Source organism: Sceloporus undulatus, chromosome 1, assembly GCF_019175285.1.
Source record: "Sceloporus undulatus isolate JIND9_A2432 ecotype Alabama chromosome 1, SceUnd_v1.1, whole genome shotgun sequence".
Taxonomy (NCBI): domain Eukaryota; kingdom Metazoa; phylum Chordata; class Lepidosauria; order Squamata; family Phrynosomatidae; genus Sceloporus; species Sceloporus undulatus.
In genome coordinates, this window is record NC_056522.1 from 172,932,453 (window position 1) to 172,956,553 (window position 24,101).

General features: G+C 40.7%; 1 protein-coding gene across 7 annotated transcripts in view; it reads left to right on the forward strand.

The window, feature by feature from the left end:
* Nucleotides 1-24,101, forward strand: part of SUPT3H (SPT3 homolog, SAGA and STAGA complex component) — a 252,130-nt gene that overhangs the window by 163,405 nt on the left and 64,624 nt on the right. For all 7 annotated transcript variants that reach the window (XM_042477039.1, XM_042477031.1, XM_042477021.1 and 4 more), the window contains 4 exons: nt 12,648-12,723; nt 15,299-15,411; nt 16,108-16,215; nt 18,589-18,774. In XM_042477039.1, the coding sequence (XP_042332973.1) occupies nt 12,648-12,723; nt 15,299-15,411; nt 16,108-16,215; nt 18,589-18,774 (483 nt within the window). The remainder of the gene's footprint in view (nt 1-12,647; nt 12,724-15,298; nt 15,412-16,107; nt 16,216-18,588; nt 18,775-24,101) is intronic.

Consider the following 24,101-nt stretch of genomic DNA (forward strand, 5'->3'; position numbering starts at 1 on the left):
TTCAAACAGCTCTTATTGTCAGGAAGTTCTTAATGTTTAGGTGGAATCTTGTGTCCTGTTGTTTGCATCCATTGCTCCATGTCCCAGGTTCTGGAGCAGCAGAAAACAGGCTTGCTCCATCTTCAGTATGGCATCCTCTCAGATATTTAAACAAGGTTTTCATATTACCTCTTAACCATCTCTTCTCCAGGCTAAACATACCAGGATTCATAAGTTGTTCCTCATTGAGCATGATTTCCAGGCCTTTCAGAATTTTATTCCCCCTCCTCTGGTCATGCTCTCACTTCTCAACATCCTTCTTAAATTGTGATGCCCATAACTGGACACAGTATTCCAGGTGAGGCCTGACAAAAGAAGAATAAAATGGTACCATTACTAGAGATGTATTAAAGATGTAGTGGTGACGGGTGACTTCAACAATGTTAATATTTACTGGAGGTCAAATTGAGCCAAAATTTATGATCCAGCAAATTCTTCACTTGCCTTGCAGACAATCTGACCGTCCAAAAGGTGGAAGAGGCAATAAGGGGATCAGCTATTTTATATTTGATCCTAACCAACAGGGATGACCTGGTTAATGGAGTGGAAGTGACAGGATCCTTAGGAGGGAGTGATCACGTTCTCCTGGAATTTGTTATACAGTAGAAAGAAGATGTTAAGAGACACTCTAGAATTTAGGAAATTTGATTTCAGTAAAGTTAGGGAAATATTGGGTGTGATCCTGTGGTCAGGTTTAGTGAAAGAGAAAGGAGTTCAGGACAGATGAGAGTTTCTCAAAAGGGACATACTGAAGGCACAATTTGAAACTGTTCTAATGAGGAGGAAAAATTGGAGATCCAGGATGGATGACTTTCATTTGAGCAAAGTTTTAAAAGGGACATGTGTAAGAAATGAAAAAAAAAAGGAAATCACCAAAGAGGAATTCAAGCAAATGTATAGGGATAAAGTCAGAAAAGCTAAAGCACAGAATGAAGACAGGCTTGCTGGAGAGGTTAAGAATAATAAAAAAGGGCTTTTGTGAGTACATCTATAGCAAAAGAAGGAACTGGTAGATGCACTGTGTGGAGAAAACAGTGAAATGCTAACGGGACAGAGAAAAGGTAGAATTACTCAGAAGCTACTTTGCTTCAGTCTGCTCACAAAAGGAAAATGGTGCTCAGCCTAAGGAAAATGGACACAGAGGAGCACAGGACACAATATGGGAAATGCAGGACAGAGTAAGTAAAGAGTAGATCAGGAATACCTGATTAATCTAAATGAATTCAGGTCTCCCAGGCCAAATGAACTACATCTAAGGCCAAAGTAATCTTGGAGCCACTGGCAATAATCTTTGAAAATTCCCAGCATACTGGAGGAGGGCAAATGTTCCCATCTACAAAATGGGGGGGGGAGGGAGAGGATCCAAACAATTACTGCCAGTTAGCAATACATCAGTACCATGAACAATCATTAAATAGATAGTCTATAAGCATTTAGCAAAGCATCCCATATTCACAGAAAGTTAACATGGGTTTCACAAAAACAAGTCATGCCAGACTAATCTCTTTTTTAAAATAAAATTATCAGCTTGATAGTTGAAGAGGATGCTGTGAATGTAGCATATCTTGATTTCAATAAGGCCTTCGACAAGGTCTCCCACAATATTCTGGCAAACAAGCTAGTAAAATGTGGGTTAGACAATGCAATTGTTAGGTTGATTTGTAATTGGCTGACTGGTTTAACCCAATGGGTGCCCACCAATTACGCCTCTTCATCCTTGAGAGAAGTGATTTGTGTGGTCCCACAGGGTTCTGTCCTGGTCCTGTTCTATTCAGCTTTTGCAGATGACACCAAATTAGGAGGAGGTGTGTCAGAGGGGAAAGGATGGGGAGGAGTCGGGTTGGGATCCCGCACGTGAGGATGACGGGCAGGCAGACCCAGAAAGAGCCCCGGAAGAGGAGTCCACATGGCCTCAAGGAGGAACAGCTGGGGCCGAAGAACCAGGTGGAAGGGGTGTGGGCCTAGAGGGGAGAAAAGGGGAGCCAGGGGAGGAGCCGAGGAGGACGCCGGAAGAGAGAGGGGAGACCGGATACAAGGGAGGGATAGAGGCCCAAGTCCGAGATGCCCTGGTGGCGGAGTTCAACCGTCAGGACTTCAGTGGAAGAGGATACCCCAGTGGAGGCGGCGGTGAGTGAACCGACCCAGTAGAGGGCTTACTGGCCACGCTGGTCCACCCCATCGATGGAGACGCTGAGCCATACCAAGCTCGACCCGTAATCAACCCCGGGCCGCGTCTCCTGTAGGACATTAGGAGAAGGTGTTGGCCTAGAGAGCGGGACTCTCTAGGAAGAGGAGCCTGGGCGCCTGAGCCTGAAGAGGAAGACTCAGGCCTGTAGTTGGAACTTACATCTTTTGCATGGCGGTGAAGTAACCAGCCTAATTTTTGTTGTGACCCGTTGGTCTTCGTTGTGTTGAATTAAAGAAGAATTGAGCATTCCCCAGTGTCTGAGCTTTTGTAACATGGAACCACTAGGACCCACTTCCCCAGCCAGGGTGGTTCTGGGCCCGGCGACAGGTAGCTAATGCCCTAGAGGACAAGAACAAAATTCAAAATGGCCTTAATAGATTAGAAAGCTGGGCATTGACAAAATAAATTTCAACAGGAAGAAATGTAAGGCACTGCACTTAGGCAGAAAAAATGAAATGCACAGATGTAGGATGGGGGACACCTGGCTTGTACATGTGAGAAGAATCTAGAAGTCCTAGTAGACCACAACTTGAACATGAGTCAACAGTGTGATTTTGCAACTAAAAAACCATGCCCTATAAGGAGTGACTTAGGGAGCTGGGTATGTTTCGTCTGGAGAAGAGAATGTTAAGAGGTGATATGATAACCCTGTTTAAATATTTCAAGGGATGTCATATAATGGCTTTCATTCTATAGATGGTTTTTAAAAATTACTGTTAGACATTTTTACTGCTGTGTTTGTATTTATTTTATTGTGTATTTATGCTTGTAAGCTCCTTTGAGTACCAATATTGGGGAAAGGGTAAATATAAATCATAGGCGGGATACAGACCGCCCCTTTGGGGCGCCTGCACCCACCCCTTTCACTGACACATCGGGGCCTCAGCTGCCACAGCGGCAGCCCCAGAGGCTCCGATCCGACGCTTCCCCATGGCCTAGAAAGGGGTGTCCTTGGGGCTTCATGCCCCAAGGACACCCCAACAGTGGCGGGGAAAGGGGAAAAGGGGCGCTTTCTCTTTGTATCACTGGCACGGCCGTTTAAAGGCTGCACCAATGATATGCACAACTGAAGAAGCTCCAAAACAGAGCTCCTTCTGGCACCGCTGAAAGGGTGCCATAAGCACCCTCCAGCGGCACCAAGACATCACGGCCGTGCCACGTTGTTTGGCTGTGGCACGGCCGTGATGTCGTAATGATGGCACCCATGTAGAAAGGGCACCGTCATTACAACATACCAGGGTTGCTGGACGCCCCAAGGCAACCCTGGTACGGTCTGGATACTGCCATAGAATCATAGAGTTGGAAATGACCACCAATCCAACTCCCTGCCATGCAGGAACTCACAATCAAAGCTTACCCGACAGATGGCCATCCAGCCTCTGCTTAAAGACCTCCAAGGAAGGAGACTCCACTGCTCTCCAAGGAAGTGTGCTCCACAATCGAACAGCCCTTAATGTCAGGGCTGTTCCCCCTAATGATGAGGTGGAATCTCTTTTCCTGTAGTTTGCATCCATTGTTCCAGGTCCTAGTCTCTGGAGCAGCAGAAAACAAGCTTGCTCCCTCCTCAATATGACATCCTTCAAATATTTAAACAGGGCTGTCATATCACCTCTTAGTTCTCCAGACTAAACATCCCCAGCTCCCTAACGTGTTCCTCATAGGGCATGGTTTCTAGACCCTTCACCATTTTAGTCGCCCTCCTTTGGACATGCTCCAGTTTCTCAATGTCCTTTTTGAATTGTGATGCTGAGAACTGGACACAGCATTCCAGGTGGGGCCTGACCAAAGTAGAATACAGTGGCACTGTTACTTCCCTTGATCTAGACACTATACTTCTATTAATGCAGCCTAAAATTGCATTGGCCTTTTTAGCTGCCGCATCGCACAGCTTGTGGTCTACTTGGACTCCTAGATCCCTTTCACATGTAATCTTGTTCAGCTAGGTGTCCCCCATCTGTGCATTTCATTTCAAATGAAATAACAGCAGCAGCAATAACAACAACAATAATAATAATATCTAAAATTTCTTAGTGTTATTCATGTGCAGGAGAAGATCATGTTCATCTACAAGATATGAGTGATGGGTTCTTCTCCCTGGAGCTTACATTCTGAATTCTTACCTAGGGGAGAGAACAGAGGGAAGTGAAGGAAGGGGGAGGCAGGTTGAGGAGAGAAGGAGAATGCAGTTCTTCTTGTAACCGGTGCCTCGGTACATCATTACAGGTTTAAGGGCAGTCAGGTATGGGGGCCTTTGGCTTAGTTTTTACATGATACCTACAGAAAACTCTTAGTCGGAATGAATTATAACAGAAACATAGAATAAGAAATGTGCTATGAAGTTTGACCAATTTAGTCATATTGGTAAGTCAAAGTGTTCAGCATATTGTTATTATTAAGAAATGCTCACATTTTAATAATATATTTTATCAAAATTGCTTAAGTTCAAAATGGGTACAGTGGTAGTTTTGAAATAGCTTTACTGAACATTCAATATACTGAGTCTTATACCCAGAGCAAATGAAAATCAAGATCTGTGATCAGTCTAAAATGTATTGCTTCAATTGAGTATTCTTCCTGGAATTTTGCTGGAAGCCATATTGACAGAAATGTATCTTTGAGTGTGTTGCCTTAAAATAGTCTATTACTTAAACAAATATTTAAATATTACATTAGGTTTTCCGTATGCTTGATGTGAATATAATTCTGCCTGCCTGCCAAGTATGTCAAAACCCCAAGGCTGCTTTCATTTGCCAGGGTAAATGTTTATTTTGTTTTCTCACATAATGTGCTCTTTAAAGTGTCACCAACATACCAAATCTGATTGCTTTTTAATAGAGACATGGTGGGTTGGGGGGTAGATTTTTTGCTTTCATTAGGAAACAAGATAAATTATCAGTAAAGCTCATGCTAATGGATGCACACATAGGTGAAGGTCTTTTCACTCTTTTCCCCTCTGACATCCCACTGGAGTGTTGATGCAAACGTGAGTGTGCAGAATAAACTTGGAAGCCTTGTGTTGAAGATAAACAACTGTTAGCTGCCGGAGCATGCCAGGAAAATAGCTGCTAGAAGAAAGGCACACCAACTCCTGGCTTATCTCCGTAGAGGCATTTTGTTTATTTGTTGCCAAAGACACATGCGAGAAGAATCACCAACACCATCTACCAACTACAAACCCACAAAATGTACAAACGGACATCTGATCTTATATACACATTTGCCATGTGGCAATCTAGCTCAATCCCTTCCTGTACAATTTCCTGTGCATCTTGGAATATATTTCCCCTTGCAAAGATGACACAGTATATTTACACATTGCTATGTGCTCTCTGGCACACACTGTGACCTTGGACATCACCTGATGGTTTGAGTCCCAGCTGCAGCCAATTCCAGGCTTCTGCAAAGTGAATAACCAAAATGTTACATCTGAACATTTTCATGCACTCTATACATTAACATGGAGTGTCCCCTATGTCCCAGGATAAACATTTATCAGAGTCATTGTATTGTTAAACCAGTATTTGAAAATGTCTCTCACTCTCTGCATAAAACGTGATGAAGTAGCACCATCATTTGAAGGAGAAAGGGAATTTTTGCTTGCTGTTGCAGTTTTCCAGATTTACAAATATCCCTTGGCTCTTTTCAGAATAATAATTTTTCTGATTATGGTAGCTAATTTTAAATATGTTATTTTGGAATATGGAGAGATAATTACAAACAGAGTTGGGTTCAAACAACTTTTATAGTTTTCTTCTTAGTTTGGGGTTTGCATTGGGTTAATTTTTCCTAAAATGGAATTAAAGCTGGCTTTCTTTTCTTTCTAACCCCACCAATATTTCATTTACACTTCCAATGTCTTATCTTTCAAAGAGTAATAGAGAACAGTGATCCATCACAAGTACAGCAACAAGTGGATAGGTACAAAGTCACTGAATTAAAGATGGAGAACTCTTAAATATAGTTTAGGAGGCCATATTATTTGCTACATCCATGTTTAATATTTGTCTGTTTAAATCTCTTAGCTTGTACTGGTAGTTACTGAAGTAAAACAGTATTTCCACTCGCTTACTTTGAATGAATCCTGACAGTAAAAACTGGATTAGCTGAAGTGTGCAAAGGAAAAAACATAACTTAGAGACCTCAGCATTTCTCTGTTAAATCATCTGTGGAAAATTGGCTTATTAAAGGGGATGAAACAATCCTGTCCTGCCTTCTTGGAAGTAAATGCCATTTAAGTTTTCAGAGATAGCATTTAAACGTTTGTGAGACATGAATTTTGATTTCAAGCTACAACCTTACCAAACCTCTCCCAAGTGTGTGACAAGACCTGCTGAAGTAGGGAGTAGATAAAAAGCAGGAGGGAAAGAGAGAGAGAAAGAGAGAGAGAGAAGGAAATAAGGATGGGTTTGAGGAGTAATATTACTTTAATAATTACAGAGAGGTTCAGCCCCTCTCCCATGTTGAGACCTACTTACTCATCACACTCCTCTTTATAGAGGGCTGCAAAGAAATAAACAAACAAACACATCTCTTGATCTCTTTGCACTGGGTCAGGCCTTGCACAGTGGCACCATTGCAACCAATGGAAAATGTAGTAATGCAACTCTCTGTGTGTGTGTGCACGCATGCTTGTGATTGTGCTTGTCGACTTACTGCAACCTCATGAATTTTATAGGTTTTTCTTAGGTAAGAGATACTCAGAGATGGTTTTCCAATTCCTTTCTCTGAAATAGATCTAACTGGTCCCTAGCTCCTTTATTCTTGCTCTCTTCCTTTTTTTCCAGTTTCTCCAGTCATGGAATTTTGGCTCAGGAAGTTCTCACACACACACACACACACACACACACACACACAGAGAGAGAGAGAGAGAGAGAGAGAGAAAGAGAGCTGTCTGCTCTGGATGTCAAGTATGCTAGGTGTGCCACTTCTGATGAGAGCCTCTCAACTGCCATGCTTTGACTTCTTAGAAACAGAAGAGCAGCCAGAAAGCAACTCCAGTGTGCCTTGGTCCCAGCAACAGATGAGAGCCCCTCCTTCCATATTTCATCTCCCATGGCTCTTCTGGCCACAGAGCGGGGAGAGGACCAGCCAGCATCTGTTGGACTTAATCTCTTCTGTTACTGCCATTCCTGTTTCTTTGTGAATCTTGTTTTATATAGATTGAAAATCTAAAGGCAGGGAACTGTCAGGAAATCACAATTGGAGACATAATTATCAAATTTGCAGATGATACCAAATTTGGAGGAGTAGCTAATACCCCAGAGGGCAGGATGAAAATTCAAAATGACCTGAATAGACTAGAAGGCTGGGCCAAAGCTAACAAAATGAAATTCAACACTGAGAAATGTAAGGTACTGCACTTAGGGTGGAAAAATGAAATGCACAGATATAGGATGGGGGACAACTGGCTGAATGAAACTACGTGTGAAAGGGATCTAGGAGTCCAAGTAGATCACCAATTGAACATGAATCAACAGTGTGATGCAGCAGCTAAAAAGGCCAATGCGATTCTAGGCTGCATCAATAGAAGTATAGTGTCTAGATCAAGGGAAGTAATAGTGCCATTTTATTCTCCCTTGGTCAGGCCTCACCTAGTTTTGGCACCACAATTCAAAAAGGATGTTGAGGAGCTGGAGCGTGTCCAAAGGAGGGCAACTAAAATGGTGAAGGGTCTGGAAACCATGCCCTATGAGGAACAACTTAGGGAGCTGGGGATGTTCAGCCTGGAGAAGAGAAGGTTAAGAGTTGATATGATAGCCCTGTTTAAATAGGGAACAAGCTTGTTTTCTGCTGCTCCAGAGAACAAACAGGACACGGAACAATGGATGCAAGCTACAGGAAAAGAGATTCCACCTCAACATTAGGAGGAACTTCCTGACAGTAAGAGCTGTTTGACAGTGGAACACACTCCCTCAGAGTGTGATGGAGTCTCCTTCTTTGGAGGTCTTTAAACAGAGACTGGATGGTCATCTGTCGGGGATTCTTTGATTGAGATTTTCTGCATGGCAGTGTGTTGGACTGGATGGCCCTTGTGGTCTCTTCCAACTCTATGATTCTATTAATCTCTTTGCCTGAACAACAGGGTTTAAATGCTCTAAAATCAACAGTTAATAAATCAATCAATCACTAAACTTTCAGGAATTTTCAGAAAAAAAACAAAATATGCAGTATTAACTCTTATGTACAAATTGAAAGTAATTTTATTACTTTAAGAAGATGAAATTGATCATATACCACCTTGTTTGAAATAAAATTATTATGTTTGATATATCAAAATAGATTTTATTCAGAATCTGATTACAATTTGGACATACTGTTTATATGTTTGCTAAAAGGGAGCTACAATGCCCTAAACTGTAGAGAACAGCTAACGTATAAGAAACATTGAGAGTTCCTGTGTGGGGTTGGACTGGATGGCTCTTGTAGTATCTTTCAACTCTATGATTGTGTGATATTTGATTGTGCCAGTTTAAGCAGGCGAAAACCACCAATAAAAACAAAGGATCAATACAGTGCACCTGCATCGTATGCGGGCACCTTTTACGTGGCTTTCAGTTTATGCTGAAAGCCACGTGGCGGAATTTACAATGGTGCACATGTGCATCATGCATCATGCATGAGCCCCATTATTTTCAATGGGGCTTGAGCATACGCGCTATTTGCCTTATGCGGAGGGGTCCGGTATGTATTCCCCTACATAAGGCAAGGGCGCACTGTATTAGTATTGTCTCTACTAGATCTCCATAGTATAAAGCAGACATAATGCATTTATTTTATAGAGTCATAGAATCACAGAGTTGGAAGAAATCTCAAGGGCCATCAAGTCCTCCAAAGAAGGAGACTCCACCACTCTCCCAGGGAATGTGTTCCACTGTGAAAAGCTCTTACTGTCAGGACGTTCCTCCTTATATTGAGATGGAATCTCTTTTCCTGTAGGTTGCATCCATTGCTCTTGATCCTAGTCTCTGGAGCTGCAGGAAACAAGCTTGCTCCCTCCTCAATATGACATCCATTCAAATATTTCATAGAATCATAGAGTTGGAAGAGACCACAAGGGCCATCCAGTCCAACCGCCTACCATGCAGGAAATCCAAATCAAAGCATCCCCGACAGATGGCCATCCAGCCTCTGCTTTAATATGTCTATTATGTCAACCCTTAGGCTTCTCTTCTCCAGGCTAAACATACTCAGCTCCTTAGACCTCTCCTCATAGGGTTTTCAGACCTTTCACCATTTTGGTCATCCTCTGGATGTGCTCCAGATTGTCAACATTTTTTATTGTGGTGCCCAGAACTGTGATGCCCCTCGAGTTCTGTTCTAATTCTTTGATTCTCAGTTCTAATCAATATAGCAAGTGGTCAGAAATGATGGAAGCTGTAGTTAGTAATCTACACAAATTGAAATTCCCACACCTCATTTATACACTGAAACTCTTTTTAGGATGCTTTAAAAATACTAATAAATAGGAATAGTAGATAGCACGTTATCTATCTCCCAATTGCTTGACGTTACTAGAAAAACTGGAATTATGAAGGGTAGGATGTATCTGCGATTTCATATCAAAGAGAAATCAAGAGGACTGAATGAATGTCAGTGTGCTGTGTTTCTCCCTGTTTTCCCTAAGAGTCATGCCTGGAAATTCCCAAAGATTGCCTTTTCTGGGTGTTTTGGTTTGTATACTTCCTTGATTGGTGGGAAGAGTCAGGAACAATATCCATGTATAAAGCAGCTGCATGACATAAAAATCTGCTTCTTCTTACATACGCATTCAAACTAATGGATTGGACAGAAAGAACAGACTGCTCTATAAGGCAAGGATAAGTAAGATGACAAAGAATTGTCTGACTATCTTCTTTATTACCAAATCTGCAGTTTTAGCACAACATCCATCACAATGTCACTTTTTGGGGGGGTTAAATTCACCATAAGATCCAAAATATGTCTATTCTTTGAAATGGTTTGTGCCCTTCTGCCCTTTTCTCTTTCATTTCCACTTAAGTGAAAAGTGGATTTAAGCAGAGAAACTGAGAAACATTGTATAATGAAAGTCTGAGATAGTTTTAAGACCCTCTAGGATTTTTAGTGGAATTTTCAACTGAGTGATACTTAATTACATCTATAGCAATGTTTTCATACTTCTCTTCATTAAAAGCAGATTTTCATTTATGTAGGAGATGTTATATGAATAGATGTTCTTTGTAGGCTCTCTTCTATTGTATATCTGGCAGTTCCACATCACAGACATTTCTGGAGGTTTAAGAGAGAGCTACTTCTCATTGCTCTCATACATTGTTTGCACCCTGTCCCTGTGTTATAACTGAAGCTTATATTTTATGCTCAGTTCCTGTATAATAAATTCAGATAAGAGCATAAGAATCTGTAATGGTGAAAAATATCAACCATTGTTTATGATGGTTTTCTTCTATATTTGCATGCAGGTATCTCACCTTAGCATGATGTGTTTTTTATAGTTTGTGATTTGTATGATGTATCATGCTGATTTGTATGATGGAACTGTGCAAATTGCATACAGTGGACCCTTGTTATACGCTGGGTTTGGTTCCAACATCCCCCGTGGATAACAAAATCAGTGGATGCTCAAGTCCCATAAAATATACTGACATAGCAAAATGGAAAATCAAGGTTTGATATTTGAAATTTATACTTTTTCTGAACATTTTCAAACCATGGATGCTTGAATCTGTGTATAAAAAATCTGTGTATAAGAAGGGCCGACTGTATCATGTCTTTTTAGATTGTAAGCCCGAGGGCAAGGAACCGTCTAATTAAAAAGATTGTATGTACAGCGCTGTGTAAATTTACAGCGCTTCATAAATAAAGGTTAATAATAATAATAATACTGTTTGGTGCAGTACACTTCTTCCTTATGAATTTATATTGTGGGGCATGATGGAGATGCTGGTGTTTATCACATGGAGATTTTTGCAGTTCAGATCTGGGGTGACTCCTGGTTCAGCTATGCGAATTCACATTATAACGTGAATGTTTTATCACACCTGGTTACCCTTCCATTGTCCTTCCGAACCGAGGGGGAATCGACTCCAAGGCAAGTCACGTGATGTGGATTCAAGCAAAGTGGAGTGAGTGCAAATTGTATTACCACACCGGTGGTATTCAACAATTCAAATCAGCACCCTTGGAATGCTCAGTGGGGTTCTGAACGCATTGTGACCTTGTATATTTCTGGGGTGAAGAGGGGAGCAAGTTCTTGTTCCCTGTTTCGCGTAATTGCGTGATTGCATGAATATTTCTGTGTCTTCTTCATCCCCCTTTTTTATTTTCCCTTCCATTTCAGCAATTTCAACACACACATATATACAGTAGATAGATATGCATACATATCTATATATTCACATTCATGCACATACACATATATATATATATATATTCCCCAAAAATGAGTTGCCCTGAAAGTGAAAGGACCATCGAAAGGAAATGGGGGGGGGGAATTGCAGCGCCGCATCATGGAAAATTTGCAACCCAGGGGGTTTGCGGTGGTGTACCAGAGCAGAAGCAAAGTTGCATTCCACACCAGACCAATTTAGAGTGAAATCGAAGCGAGCTTAGAAGCAATCTCTGTGAATTTGCTTGTTACCGATTTCACCAAAATGAGGAATCACTGTGGAATCACTGTGGAAGCCCCACGGAAGGAGCCCCCATAGAAAGGAATCGCGTGTGATAACACATCACGTTATCGCGTGAATTCGCATCGTTGGACCAGCAGTCATGTCAGATCTGAGCTGCAAAAAGCTGCAAAAACCTCCGTGTGATAAGGCTCGCTGTTGTTGCTTCCGCCGAACTTTATTTAAACATCTGATTTATGCTTTATTTAAACATATGCTTTTATCAAAAGTTGCCTCCTCTGCAGCTCGTTTTGTATCAGCAGCAGATCAGGTGGCAACTAGGATTGATCCAGTCATCTGAGCACTCTGAGAGCTAAATAATATTTTTCTCTCAGAGAAGCTTTTTCATCATTCCTAAGAGCTAAATTGAACAAAATTAATAAACTACTTTCTCATTGGCAGCTTTATGTGGGGTACATTAGATAGTGTTGAATAGCACACTAATTACTGATGTATTTCTTCTTAAGCTAGGCAGGCCCAGTGAAGACATGTCTTTGATTTGAAGTATTTTTAAAGCGAAATATTATAATCTGTTCAGTAAAGAATAAAATGGGGATAAATGTGTATGCCATCCTAAGCCCCATGGAGAAAAAATGATGCAAGTTGTAATACTTTTTTTCTTACCATCAACTTGTATATGTGTATCTTAAATAAATGACACTAATTTGGTATTCAGAGTGGCTGTCAGACTTATGGACCTATGGATGTGTGAGTTCTGTGAATTTATAAATATATATGTATATGAATAATAAGTATTCTTATATTGTTTTTTTCAGAGGGCAGAAAGACAAGCTCGAATGATGGACTCTGTACAATATGCAGAATTCTGTGAAAGTCGTCAGTTGAGCTTTTGTAAGTGTGCTGTAATAGTTACACTATATCGGATTGTAGTTTTTGATAAGCCGTTCATGTGGAATTATAATATTATTTAACAATTATTTGTTTAATTTATATCCTGCCTTTTATTTTATTTTTATCTTGGGGCCCAGGATGGCTTACAACATACTTAAGAGGGATCACACACATACACACACTCCCATCATTAGAAAAAAAGATAAATTCCTTTACCTCTTCTTCATGCCATGGTGGCTTTGTAAGAATAGTTAGTAGGGACTGATCTGGAACAGCACATCTAGCCTTGTTTCTGTGGCAATGGACTCATTGACAGATATGTGTATGAGTGTCAGCGCAGCTGTGGAATAGGAGCCATAAACAGAAAACTAGGAGCCAGAAGTCACAAGTTGGGCCCAGACAAAATCATACGCCAAAGCCATTTAATGAAAATGTTAGGGCTTTACCACCATATAGAAACCACATACAATGATTAGCCGTCTTTACAATGGATTCTAAATTAATGGTTGTCATCATGCAGTAAAAACAACAACAAGACCCAGATCACTACAGAAGTAGCTATATTATGCTTAAGGTCAAACATCAAAGAGAATGAGAGTGAGAGAGAAGTGAAAGAGCCTGTAAAAAGCATGACAAAATAATCCTTGACACTGCAATAATAAATGGAAGCTCAATTGGCATTTGAATAAAAGATACTTACCTTGTTTTCCATAATAAGCATTTGACTTGGGGAAATAGCTGACTCACTTGCAAATCACAATATGAAAATTATGTGACACATGCACAACTGTGTTCTCTGTAAATGTCAAACAGTAGGGAGGTTTGATTTCCAAGTGGTGGGTTTTTTGATGTGGTTTTTTTTTTTTAGGGAAGGAAGCTCTGTTTAGATCATTGAATGACATCTGTAAATGGTTAGGCTGAGGATTCTTCAGATTAAAGTTGTTTCTGTATTTGAGAGGCTTGTGATGTACTCACTTTTTGCACCTAATAATTACAATCAAGACTTTACCAATATAAATCTTCAATATACAGAATAACAGAATAGAAAGCTTAAGAAAACATTTTTTTTAAAAAGTATGGTAATAGTATACTAGGATATAAAAGCCCTAAAGGCACCAGATCCTGTCTGATATTAGAAGCCAAGCAGAGTCAGCCTTGGTCAGTACTTGGGTAGGAGACAGCCAACAAATGACTGGTGCTGCCCACTCTATTTCAGAGGAAGGAACTGGCAAAATGACCTGAGTATTCCTGTGAAATTCACGAGGTTGCCACAAGTCAACAGGCACGTTTCATATACATACACATACACAACAGTATTTCCTTAAACTCGCCATTCAGCACTCACCCTTAGGCACCTTAGGCAAAGTGAACAAGTGAAATTGTGGAGAGTGGGACAGTTGTCCTCAATTTGCCTATTCTTTCCCTCAATTGAAGGACTGTGCCGAGAAGGTCACACAGCCTGCTCTGGTCTCCCATACTAGCCTGTCGCTTTTTCTATATTGTAAGATACAAGTTGTGAAGTAAAAGTCTTCTTCATGTTCTCTGTGAATCACACAATTGGGTTTTCCTGGACAGTGCATCTTTGGAACCTTCTACAGCTATTAGAGCCCTGCCCACTCTCCGAGCAGCTTCTTGGCTCACTTCCCTCCTAAACCCTCAGTTTCTTATTGTCCCCTGCAGCACCAGCAGCAACTGAAGACTCTTCAAGTTTAATTAGAATCATAGAATCATGGAGTTGGAAGAGACCACAAGGGTCATCCAGCCCAACCCCCTGCCATGCAGGAAATCTCAGTCAAAGCATCCCTGACAGATGGGTGTGTGTGAGAGTTGGAGGTTCTGATCCCTCCTCCTTCTCCTCTTCCCATACTGTTTTGTATAAGATTTACAGAAGTGTTGAGTTCAGGTACTACACTGTGAGCAACTTTGGGAGCTATTCCCCATTGACAAGATTGTCAAGTCATGTCCAACTATAAGGGATGGTGCTCATCTCCGTTACTAAGCCAAAGAGCCAACATTGCAAGAAAATACCCTGTGATCATGTGGCCAGCATAAATGCACAGAATGTTGTTTACCATCCCACTGGAGTGGTACCTATTTATCTACTTGCATTTGCATGTTTTCAAACTGCTAGGTTGGCAGAAGCTGGGACTAGTGATAGGAGCTCACCCCATCATGCAGTACCCAGGCCTCGAACTGCCAACCTGCCTATCTTACAGTCAACAGTCAGAGTTTTAACCACTTGAGCCACCACATATAAATGCTCTTGTGTATACAAACAAACAAATGTGAGTTTGCTAGGAGACTGAGACATAGGAGCTTGCCTAAAACCACCAAATGTGTTGGTACTTCTAATTATTTACACTAATTTACACTAATTTAATTTCCACTAATAAAGAATTACATTATTTATACTAGCTATCTGGGATCACAGCCAGTGTGTTCAAGATCCAGAATGTTGACTTTTGATACTTGTTCAGTCTTACTCTTTATATATTTAAGAAAGCAAACAATGTTAAGTTGTATTTGAGAGAAGATATCTTATCAATATAACATTTATTGTGTTTTATTTGCACAGCCAAGAAAGCTTCTAAGTTTCGAGACTGGCTAGACTGCAGCAGCATGGAAATAAAGCCAAATGCAGTTGCTATGGAAATTTTGGCTTATTTAGCTTATGAGACTGTAGCACAGGTAAATATGTATATTATATATATAAGGTAATTCTAGAAAATAATAGCCTTTTTACAGTGAGCCCTTGGTATCCTCTGGAGTTGATTTCAGGACCCCCCATGGAAAGCACAATCCATGAATGCTCAAGTCCCATTATATACAATGGTGTAGTAAAATGGTGCCCCTGTTATAAATGGCAAAAATCAAGGTTTGCTTTTGTTTTTGTGGTTTTTAAAAAAAATATTTTCAAGCCGTGAATGACTGAATCAATGGATACAGAATGCATGGATATGGAAGGGCAACTGTACTATCGTTTTTCAAAATAAATTTGGGTGTTGTCGAAGGCTTTCATGGCTGGCATCCATAGTTTTTTGTGGGTTTTTCGGGCTATGTGGCCATGTTCTAGATTTTCTTCCTGACGTTTCTCTGAAGATGCCAGCCACAGATGCTGGCGAAACATCAGGAAGAAAATCTTCTAGAACATAGCCACATAGCCTGAAAAACCCACAAAAAACTATAAATTTGGGTGATTTGGCTGATTTGGGCTCTTGAGGTCCAACAACATCTGGAAGGCTACACATTTTCCATTTTTGCTTTACAAGAGTATATCTTTATACACAGTAGTTTCTTAATTAAATAAGTTAATCAATAAGTTAAAATAAGTTATCAATTATACTATTTAAAGCTCTTTTAAAAGAATGATTATTCTTTCCTTAGCTGGTGGACCTAGCCCTTTTGGTGAAGCAGGAAATGACTCCTAAAGCTGGTGACCCCTTTAGTCATGCAATATCTGCTACTTTCATTCAGTATCACAATTCTGCTGAGGTAAATATGTACTTTGATGTGGGGTTTTTTTTTTCAGTTTGTTGATTTTCTCATAAGAATAGAAATAAATATTATATGTTTAAATGTCACTGCAAGCCCCCTCTCAAATTTCAGGCAGTAAAAGTAGTGTTGGTGTCCACTAGCCTGTTTCAGACCAAGCCCTTTCCTTACTGAGAGAGTTGCTTCCATCACCTAATGCAATCACCTAATGCAATGGTCCCCAAACCTTTTTGAACTACCACCACCTTTCCTCTTGGGTGACAACCGTAGTGCCCCATCCTTCTTAATGTTAGGTCTACTGTTCTACTGCAAATTCTAAACAGCCAATCTTGGGAGCAGCAACCAAGCACCTAACTGAGCAGCGACTGAGTAGTTTCTATTTTGTGCCAGTCTTGAGGCAAAAGCCAGTGCAGGTGACAGGCTTTTTGGTCACTGCTCAACTGGCTGCTCAGTTGATGCTCCCTTTGCACCCAGTCACCCTCGGAGTAGCAACTGAGCAGCTGGCTTACTAGTGACCAGGTGCAAAGGGAGAAGCTTCTGTTCAGTGAGGAAGGCGTCTCAGTCCTTCTTCATCAGGGTGGAGAGGAGTGCAGCTGGTGTGTGTTTACAGGTGACACATGCTCTGGAGACTGGCATGGATGGGGAAAGGGAGAGACTTTAAATTCAATAACTGCTCCAATATGAAGGACTCTTTCCAAGAATTGACCCTGGAAACTCCTCACCCTTCTTCCCCAGATACATGTCTTCCCCACAAAGATCAAGTGGTCCACACCCACCCACCTCACACAGTTTCTTCTAAATAATAATAATGATGATGATGATAATAATAATAAAATTTATTTATATCCCGACCCTCTACAAGATGCAATCGGGGCAGCTTACAAAGATTAAAAAGCATATATTCCAACAACCCTCAATCCCTCCTTTAAAATGCAATTAAATGATGTAAGCATTAAAACATACATAAGAATAAAATAAATTTAAAAATTTTATACAACAAACTATAAACCGTGACCAAAGTGCGGTCAGAGTTCTTTGAGTTCTTCTGATGGCCGGAGAAACTATTTGGGAAAGGTGTGTCGGAAGAGATCTGTCTTTATAGCTTTTTTAAAGCTGTTTGGGATGGTAATATGACGGATCTCATCCAGCAGGCCATTCCACAGCCTGGGCGCAACAGCTGAGAAAGTCCTTTGGGAGGTCGTGGACAGCCTTGTTTTATAAGGCTGTAGCAAATTCCTCCCTGAGGATCTAAGTGTGTGGGGAAGATTATATGGAAGGAGACGGTTCTGAAGATAGGTTGGACCCAAGCCATTTAGGACTTTAAATGTCATAACCAACACCTTGTACTGGGCCCGGAAACTAATGGGCAGCCAGTGAAGTGATTTTAGGATCGGTGTTACATGGTCTCTTCTGGATGTACCAGAGACCAGTCTAGCTGTCATGTTTTGAACTAATTGAAGTTTCTGGACCAAGCACGAGGGTAGCCCATGTACAGTGCATTACAGAAATCAAGGCGTGAGGTTACCAGTGCATGTACTACCGTCTCAAGGTCCCTGACTTCCAGGAAAGGGCGCAGCTGACGTAACAGCCGAAGCTGATAACAGGCACTCTTGACCATTGCAGTCACCTGATTTGTCATATGAAGCGATGGATCTAAGAGCACCCCCAGGCTGTGAACACAATCCTTTGAGAGAAGAGTGACCCCTTCCAGGACTGGAGGTTGTATCCCAATACCTGGGTTCAGAGCTGCTGGGAGAAATCATTCACATACATGGGGCAGCGTGTTAGTATGCTGAAGACACCCGAATATATTTCTCCATGTCCCAATCAGCAGCTATGACAACAGATGGCATTTCTCCTCTCAATCAGTGTCTTGAAGCAGTAATGGGCTGGATGAGGAAAAACAAACTCAGGCTGAATCCAGACAAAATGGAGGTACTTACAGTAGGGGCCCCCAAACCAGGTATAGGGTTGCAACCTCCAGTCCTAGATGGGGTCACGCTCTCCACAAAGGACTGCGTTCGCAGTCTGGGGATGCTCCTAGATCTGTCGCTTTATACTGAGAACATTTATTGGTAGTGAATACCATAATCTTTCTTTAATTCTGTGTGCAAGTAATTCTGTTTGCAGCTTATGTTGACAAGGAAACTTCTAGGTTTATATTATTGGCTGCCATTCAGCCTTTTGGTGGATTCCCTTAGTGATGTAAATGACATTGTAATATCACTGCTATCTATAGAATGACCCAGATTATGACAAAGTTCTAGAAATTGTCTGTGTTCATGTCTATGCTTCCCAATGTGTAACCTTTAAAGTATATATATAGGGTGAGCAATATACTAACAACTCTGTTTAATATTTTTGTATTTTTAGATGCATGTAGTAGGACAGACAGCAAGTACGAAGCCCAGCCCGGACTCTCCTGAAAACACACCACCTCCAACGCCCACTCCTCCTTCAACAGGCCCACAGCTCTTTGGAAAAATTCAGTCTGGAACCATGGGGAATGGTAGCCTCGGACAAGAGTCCTCCAGAGTTAAACAGCGAAAGAGGAAAAAAGTAAGCTTAAGATAGCAGAGACAGATATTTTACCATCTTCAAAATTGCAGTCTGTTACAGCATAAACATGCTACTTCCTCTTATCTTTTTGGTATGATATGATAAATAGTGCTACATTTAAAGAGAGAAGATATTTATCTTTGTAATCAGTAAATACTGTTGTTCTGTTACTAACATTGAATTTTATTACAGATAAATGTCATTTGTACACTTAGAGTCCTTTTGGAAATGTTATTGTTTTATTATTATTATTATTATTATTATTATTACTGCTACATATTTCTTAAACACAAAGACAATAGCCTCAATAATCACGCTTTGGAGTATATACAATATACATAACATATTTTTCTTTTGTTTCCTTTTTGTCTTCTTTTTTGTCTTCCTTTCTTCTTTACTTCTTAAAGTTCCTGTTGACTTCCATGTTTCACCACTCTGGGTCATTTGGTCTTCACATGATATTCGACTCCCCCTGTTTATAGCCTTATTTTTAAAACAAAATTTAGCAATTTTCTATCATCTACAGATAGTTTGAAACAGTTTTCAATTCTATAGAAATAATCAGTTTCATTCCAGAAATTAAAGCCTTATACTAAATATAAAGATCTCCTTCTTTCTCTTTTTTCCCCTCAAACTGTTTCAAACAGAATTTCAAACTGTTTGAAATTCCTTTTAATTAATAATAATAATAAATATTTATTTATATCCCTCCTCTTCCGCTTTGAGGATTGAAGTGGGTAACAACAAAGTTCATATAATACACAATAATAAAAACAACAAGCCCCACAAGACCCCGGCCCAACCCTCCCTCCCAACTATAAAATTAAACAGTAAAACATGGTTAAAAAGCACATAACAATACTTCAAAATTAAAAAACAAACAAAAACAAACCACAAATAAGAAAAATAATAAAAGAAAAATAATAAAAGGAGGGGGATTCAAATGGTTCTGGACACTATCAATCGGGGAAGGCCTGCTGGAAGAGAAACGTTAATATAATAAATATTTATTTCCCTATATTCTTTGAAAGGAAAAAATAAACAGTTATTGTTGTTTTTATATTTATTTAAAGAAAACAAAATGTCAATTCCCCCTCCTCACTCTGCAGCATGACCAAACTGGCCAGGCTTCAGAGACAGTCGTAAAAATTGCCAGGTTTTAGATACTGTACAGTATAGAACCGTGGTGGCATATGTGTCCTCTCTTGCACACAAAGCCAATTTGGAGGACATGTGGAGAGATGGGAGGGCAGGGAAAGAGGAGGAAAAGGTGTTCCTCTGTTCCTCCTCTTCCCCTGCCATTCCGTGCCTTTAGCTAAAGGCCCGGACGAACCGGGGGGGGGAGGAACAGGCATGTGCCTGTTCCTCCTCTTCCCCCTGCCCTCCTATGCCTTTAGCTGCCTCTCCAGAGACAGCTAAAGACCTGGGGGGCGGAGAGGAGAGGAACAGGCAAGCGCCTCTTCCCCTGCCCTCCCGTCTCTCAGCATGCCCTCCAAAATGGCTTTGCGTGCTACCCAGTGTCAGAACACCTTTGAGATTTTCAACATCCTTTTTTAATTGTGATGCCCAGAACTGGACACAGTATTCCAGTTGAAGTCTGACCAAAGTAGAATCGAGTGGTAATATTAGTTGTTTGTGTTAAATCCATTGCATTGTTGGTATTGTATTGTCATCTTTTTGATTAATTGTGTATGCAGTGGGTTGATGGTACAGCTGACCACTCATATGCTTATGCAATCAATCCACTGGGCTCACCAGTGTGTTGTATGGACAGCTGATCAGTCATGCAATCGAGTGGCCAGTCTAATGGGCTGGTGGCTGGGTGGGTTAAGGGAAGTGAGTGATGGCTTTTGGTGGTGCATCAGTGAGCTCATGCACATATGCTTGGGGCAGAACAGAAAAACAATGGTACAGCACAGCTTGTAGCCACGAGTGTTCTCTTTTGGCAAGTCTGTGCATAAATTGTCAGCCCGTTATGGGAGCTGGTGGTATGGTCAGTAGGTTCTCCCTTCAAATCGGGAAACGCTGGGAGTAAGCTGGCTTTTCCCCTCCATTTCCTCCAGGCCACAGCAACCGAAGTCAAGTTCACCCTTATTTTGTTACAGTCATAATGTAATATAGTTACATTGTTATTGTTGGGGAACTGAATTAAAGTTAATAATTATTTGTAATTATTTAATTCTTCACTCAAGATTTAGCTTGTTAGAAAGAATTTGTTAGAAAATGAAATACTAAATCAGTCACATCGTTAAAGGTAAGTAGTCTGCATGGAAGAGCAATCACTGCTGAAGAAACATTAGGAATCTCTCCAGTGCAATTTTACTAGCCTTTGAGCAGAATATGTAAGTTTGGCACAACAGGCAAATAATACTAGTTTTTACTTTCTTTGGCAGTGTGCACATTTGTGAGCAAATATGCTTCACCACAGAAAAGGTAAATTGAGATCTCAATTAACCAATGATCATTGCCAGAACATCAGAAAAAATTAATATACTTAGTCTTGCATTGGAAAATGCATAGATGACATCACTAAAAATGTAGCACATCAAGTGTGCAGAGCCCAGTACATGAGTCATGACTGTAACCAAAAACTAGGCAAAACTGGGACTGATATTTTAATTTTACAAATATAGTTTAAGCACCGGGGCAGCACATTTATTTTCTGATATTTTTTGTTTTCAACCTAAAAATGTATAACTAGAGTTTCCAAAGAATTTCATTCAGGAAAAATTTGAAGTGGAGTTTCTGTGAAAGCCAAACAACAACAACAAAACAACAAAACAAAAAACACCCAGCCTCATGGAAAATTGAAGAAATTTTGCTAGGATCAATGAACATAAAATCATAGAATTGGAAGAGACCTCAAGGGCCATCCAACCCCCTGCCATTCAGGAACACACAATCAGGGCACTCCCAAAAGATGGCAATCCAGGCTCTATTTAAAAACCTCCAAAGAAGGAGACTCCACTTACTCTCCGAGGAATGGTGTTCCACTGTCAAACAGTTCTTACCATAAGGAGGTTCTTCCTAATGTTGAGGCAGAATCTATTTCCTGTCATTTGCATCCAGTGCTCTGTGTCCTAGTCTTTGGAGCAGCAGAAAATAAGCTTGCTCCATCTTCAATATGACATCTCTTCAAACAGGACTATCATATAACCTCTTAACCTTCTCTTCCCCAGGCTAAACATACCCAGCTCCCTAAGTCTCTCTTCATAGGGCATGGTTTCCAGACCCTTCATCATTTATGTCACCCTTCTCTGGACACATTCCAGCTTGTCAAGATCCTTTTTGAATTGTGGTGCCCAGAACTGGACACAGTATTCCAGGTGAAGCAGAATAGTGTAGTACTATTACTTCCCTTTATCTAAATACTATACTTCTATTGATGCAATCTAGAATCACTTTGACTTTTTTAGCTGCTGGATCACACTGCTGACTCAAATTCTTTGTCAGGTAGGTAGGTAGGTAGAAAGACAAGAAATATACAGTATACACAGAAAAAAGATTCCTACCTATTTACCTCAGTTCCTTTTTGGGCCACTGTGTTAGCAGAATCCAGGAATTTTCATCTATATCATATTTTCAGTTTTGACTTCAGCTTGCTCTTATACTCTACCTTCTCTTTCCTGACAAGTACTGTAGGTCTGTTTTGTTTACAGTTTTGACTTGGTTTTCTCTACAGCCATTCTTGGCACATCCATCTTGGCTTTGAACCTGATGAAAATTGTTATGTGCTTTTCCAAATATGTTCTCCTCTTTCAAGAGGTGTACTGAATGTGGGGCTAAGCTACCTGGCTGTGATGGACATTCCCATTGCCTATCGTACCTTGGACCAATGTGAGCACTTGCATTCACATTCCTTGGGTGTTCATGAAGTGTATGGCTATCGTCACTTGGCTGAGACAGAAAAGGATTGTCATCTTCCTTATATTGATGACTGTGTTTGTTGCAAATATTGAACCGTCACATTGATTACACACTGGATTTGCTAACATCACTCGGTTTTGTGGTCAACTGGGACAAATCGAATCTCATCCCAGCTCAGGAATTAAGGTTCATTACAGCAGTTTTGGATTTGAGGTCAGCAGGGGCATACCTTCCAGCAGACCAGTTTGAAATTCTAGTAGATACTGTGCTTCAGTGTTGACACTCCTGGCACTTACCACTCCATCTAATCCAAGTACTTTTGGGCCACATGGCTTCCATAACTGCTGTCACCTCCTTGGCAAGGCTTTGCACGTGACAGCTCCAGTCATGGTTCCTTGGAGTGTTCAGTCCTCTCATGGACCTCTCATTCAAGTACTTTACAATGCCTCAAAGAGTACAGTGTTAATTGAACTGGTGGCTTGACCCATCAAACATCAGTACTGGGATACCATTCTGTGCACCACCTTCGACCAGGACTATAACTATTTTGCAGGAAAGATGGAGTACACACTTAGAAGGACAGTACTGGGGAAATGGGCACCCAACAAAGTTTGTCTCCACATAAATGCTCTCAAGATACTTGCGATGGAGAAAGCTCTAAAGGTCTTCAAATTTTTCTCCATGGGAGATCAGACAACATGACAGCAATGTTTTACTCAAGCATGGAAATATGAGTTCTACAACATTTCTCCACATTTGAATACAGATTTGGGAATGAAACATAGAGAGGGGCATCTCCATCCAGGTGATTCATCTTCGAGGTAAAACGAACATATTGGCAGACCAGTTCATCTGATCCTTGGAGTTTTGCCACAAATTGATGTTCCATCCAGATGTCATCCGTGAAGTGTTTCAATGATGGAGAGCTATGTTGTTATATTTAATGGGACTTGAGCATACACGGATTTTGTTATACACGGGGGATCTTGGAACTAAATCTCAGCATATAACAAGGGTCCACTGTACTTTTTTAGAACATTTTCAAACCGTGGATGCTTAAATCCATGTATAAAAAAATCCATGTATAAGAAGGGCCGACTGTACATTCAACTACTCTCCATCCAGACTTACTAAGCATTCATGGAAGTTGGGTTCAATATCCAGATCTAGAGACTCTTGGACTTGTGGCATGGAGAATTTGCCATTGACGGACTTACCTTCTCCAGTTCGACAAGTCATTGTAATGGCTCATAAGCCTTCTACTCAGAAATCTTACACTTACATGTGGAACAGGTTCCTAGCATTTCTTTCTAATGCTGGTCTCTCACCTGCTCACTTTCAAACCTGGAACATAATGGACTTTCTCATGTTGGCAAATTTGGGCTTAACCCTCTCTCAGATAAGCAACCTGTCCTTTGTGAAGTCAAAGGCTTTCATGGCCGGCATCCATAGTTTTTTGT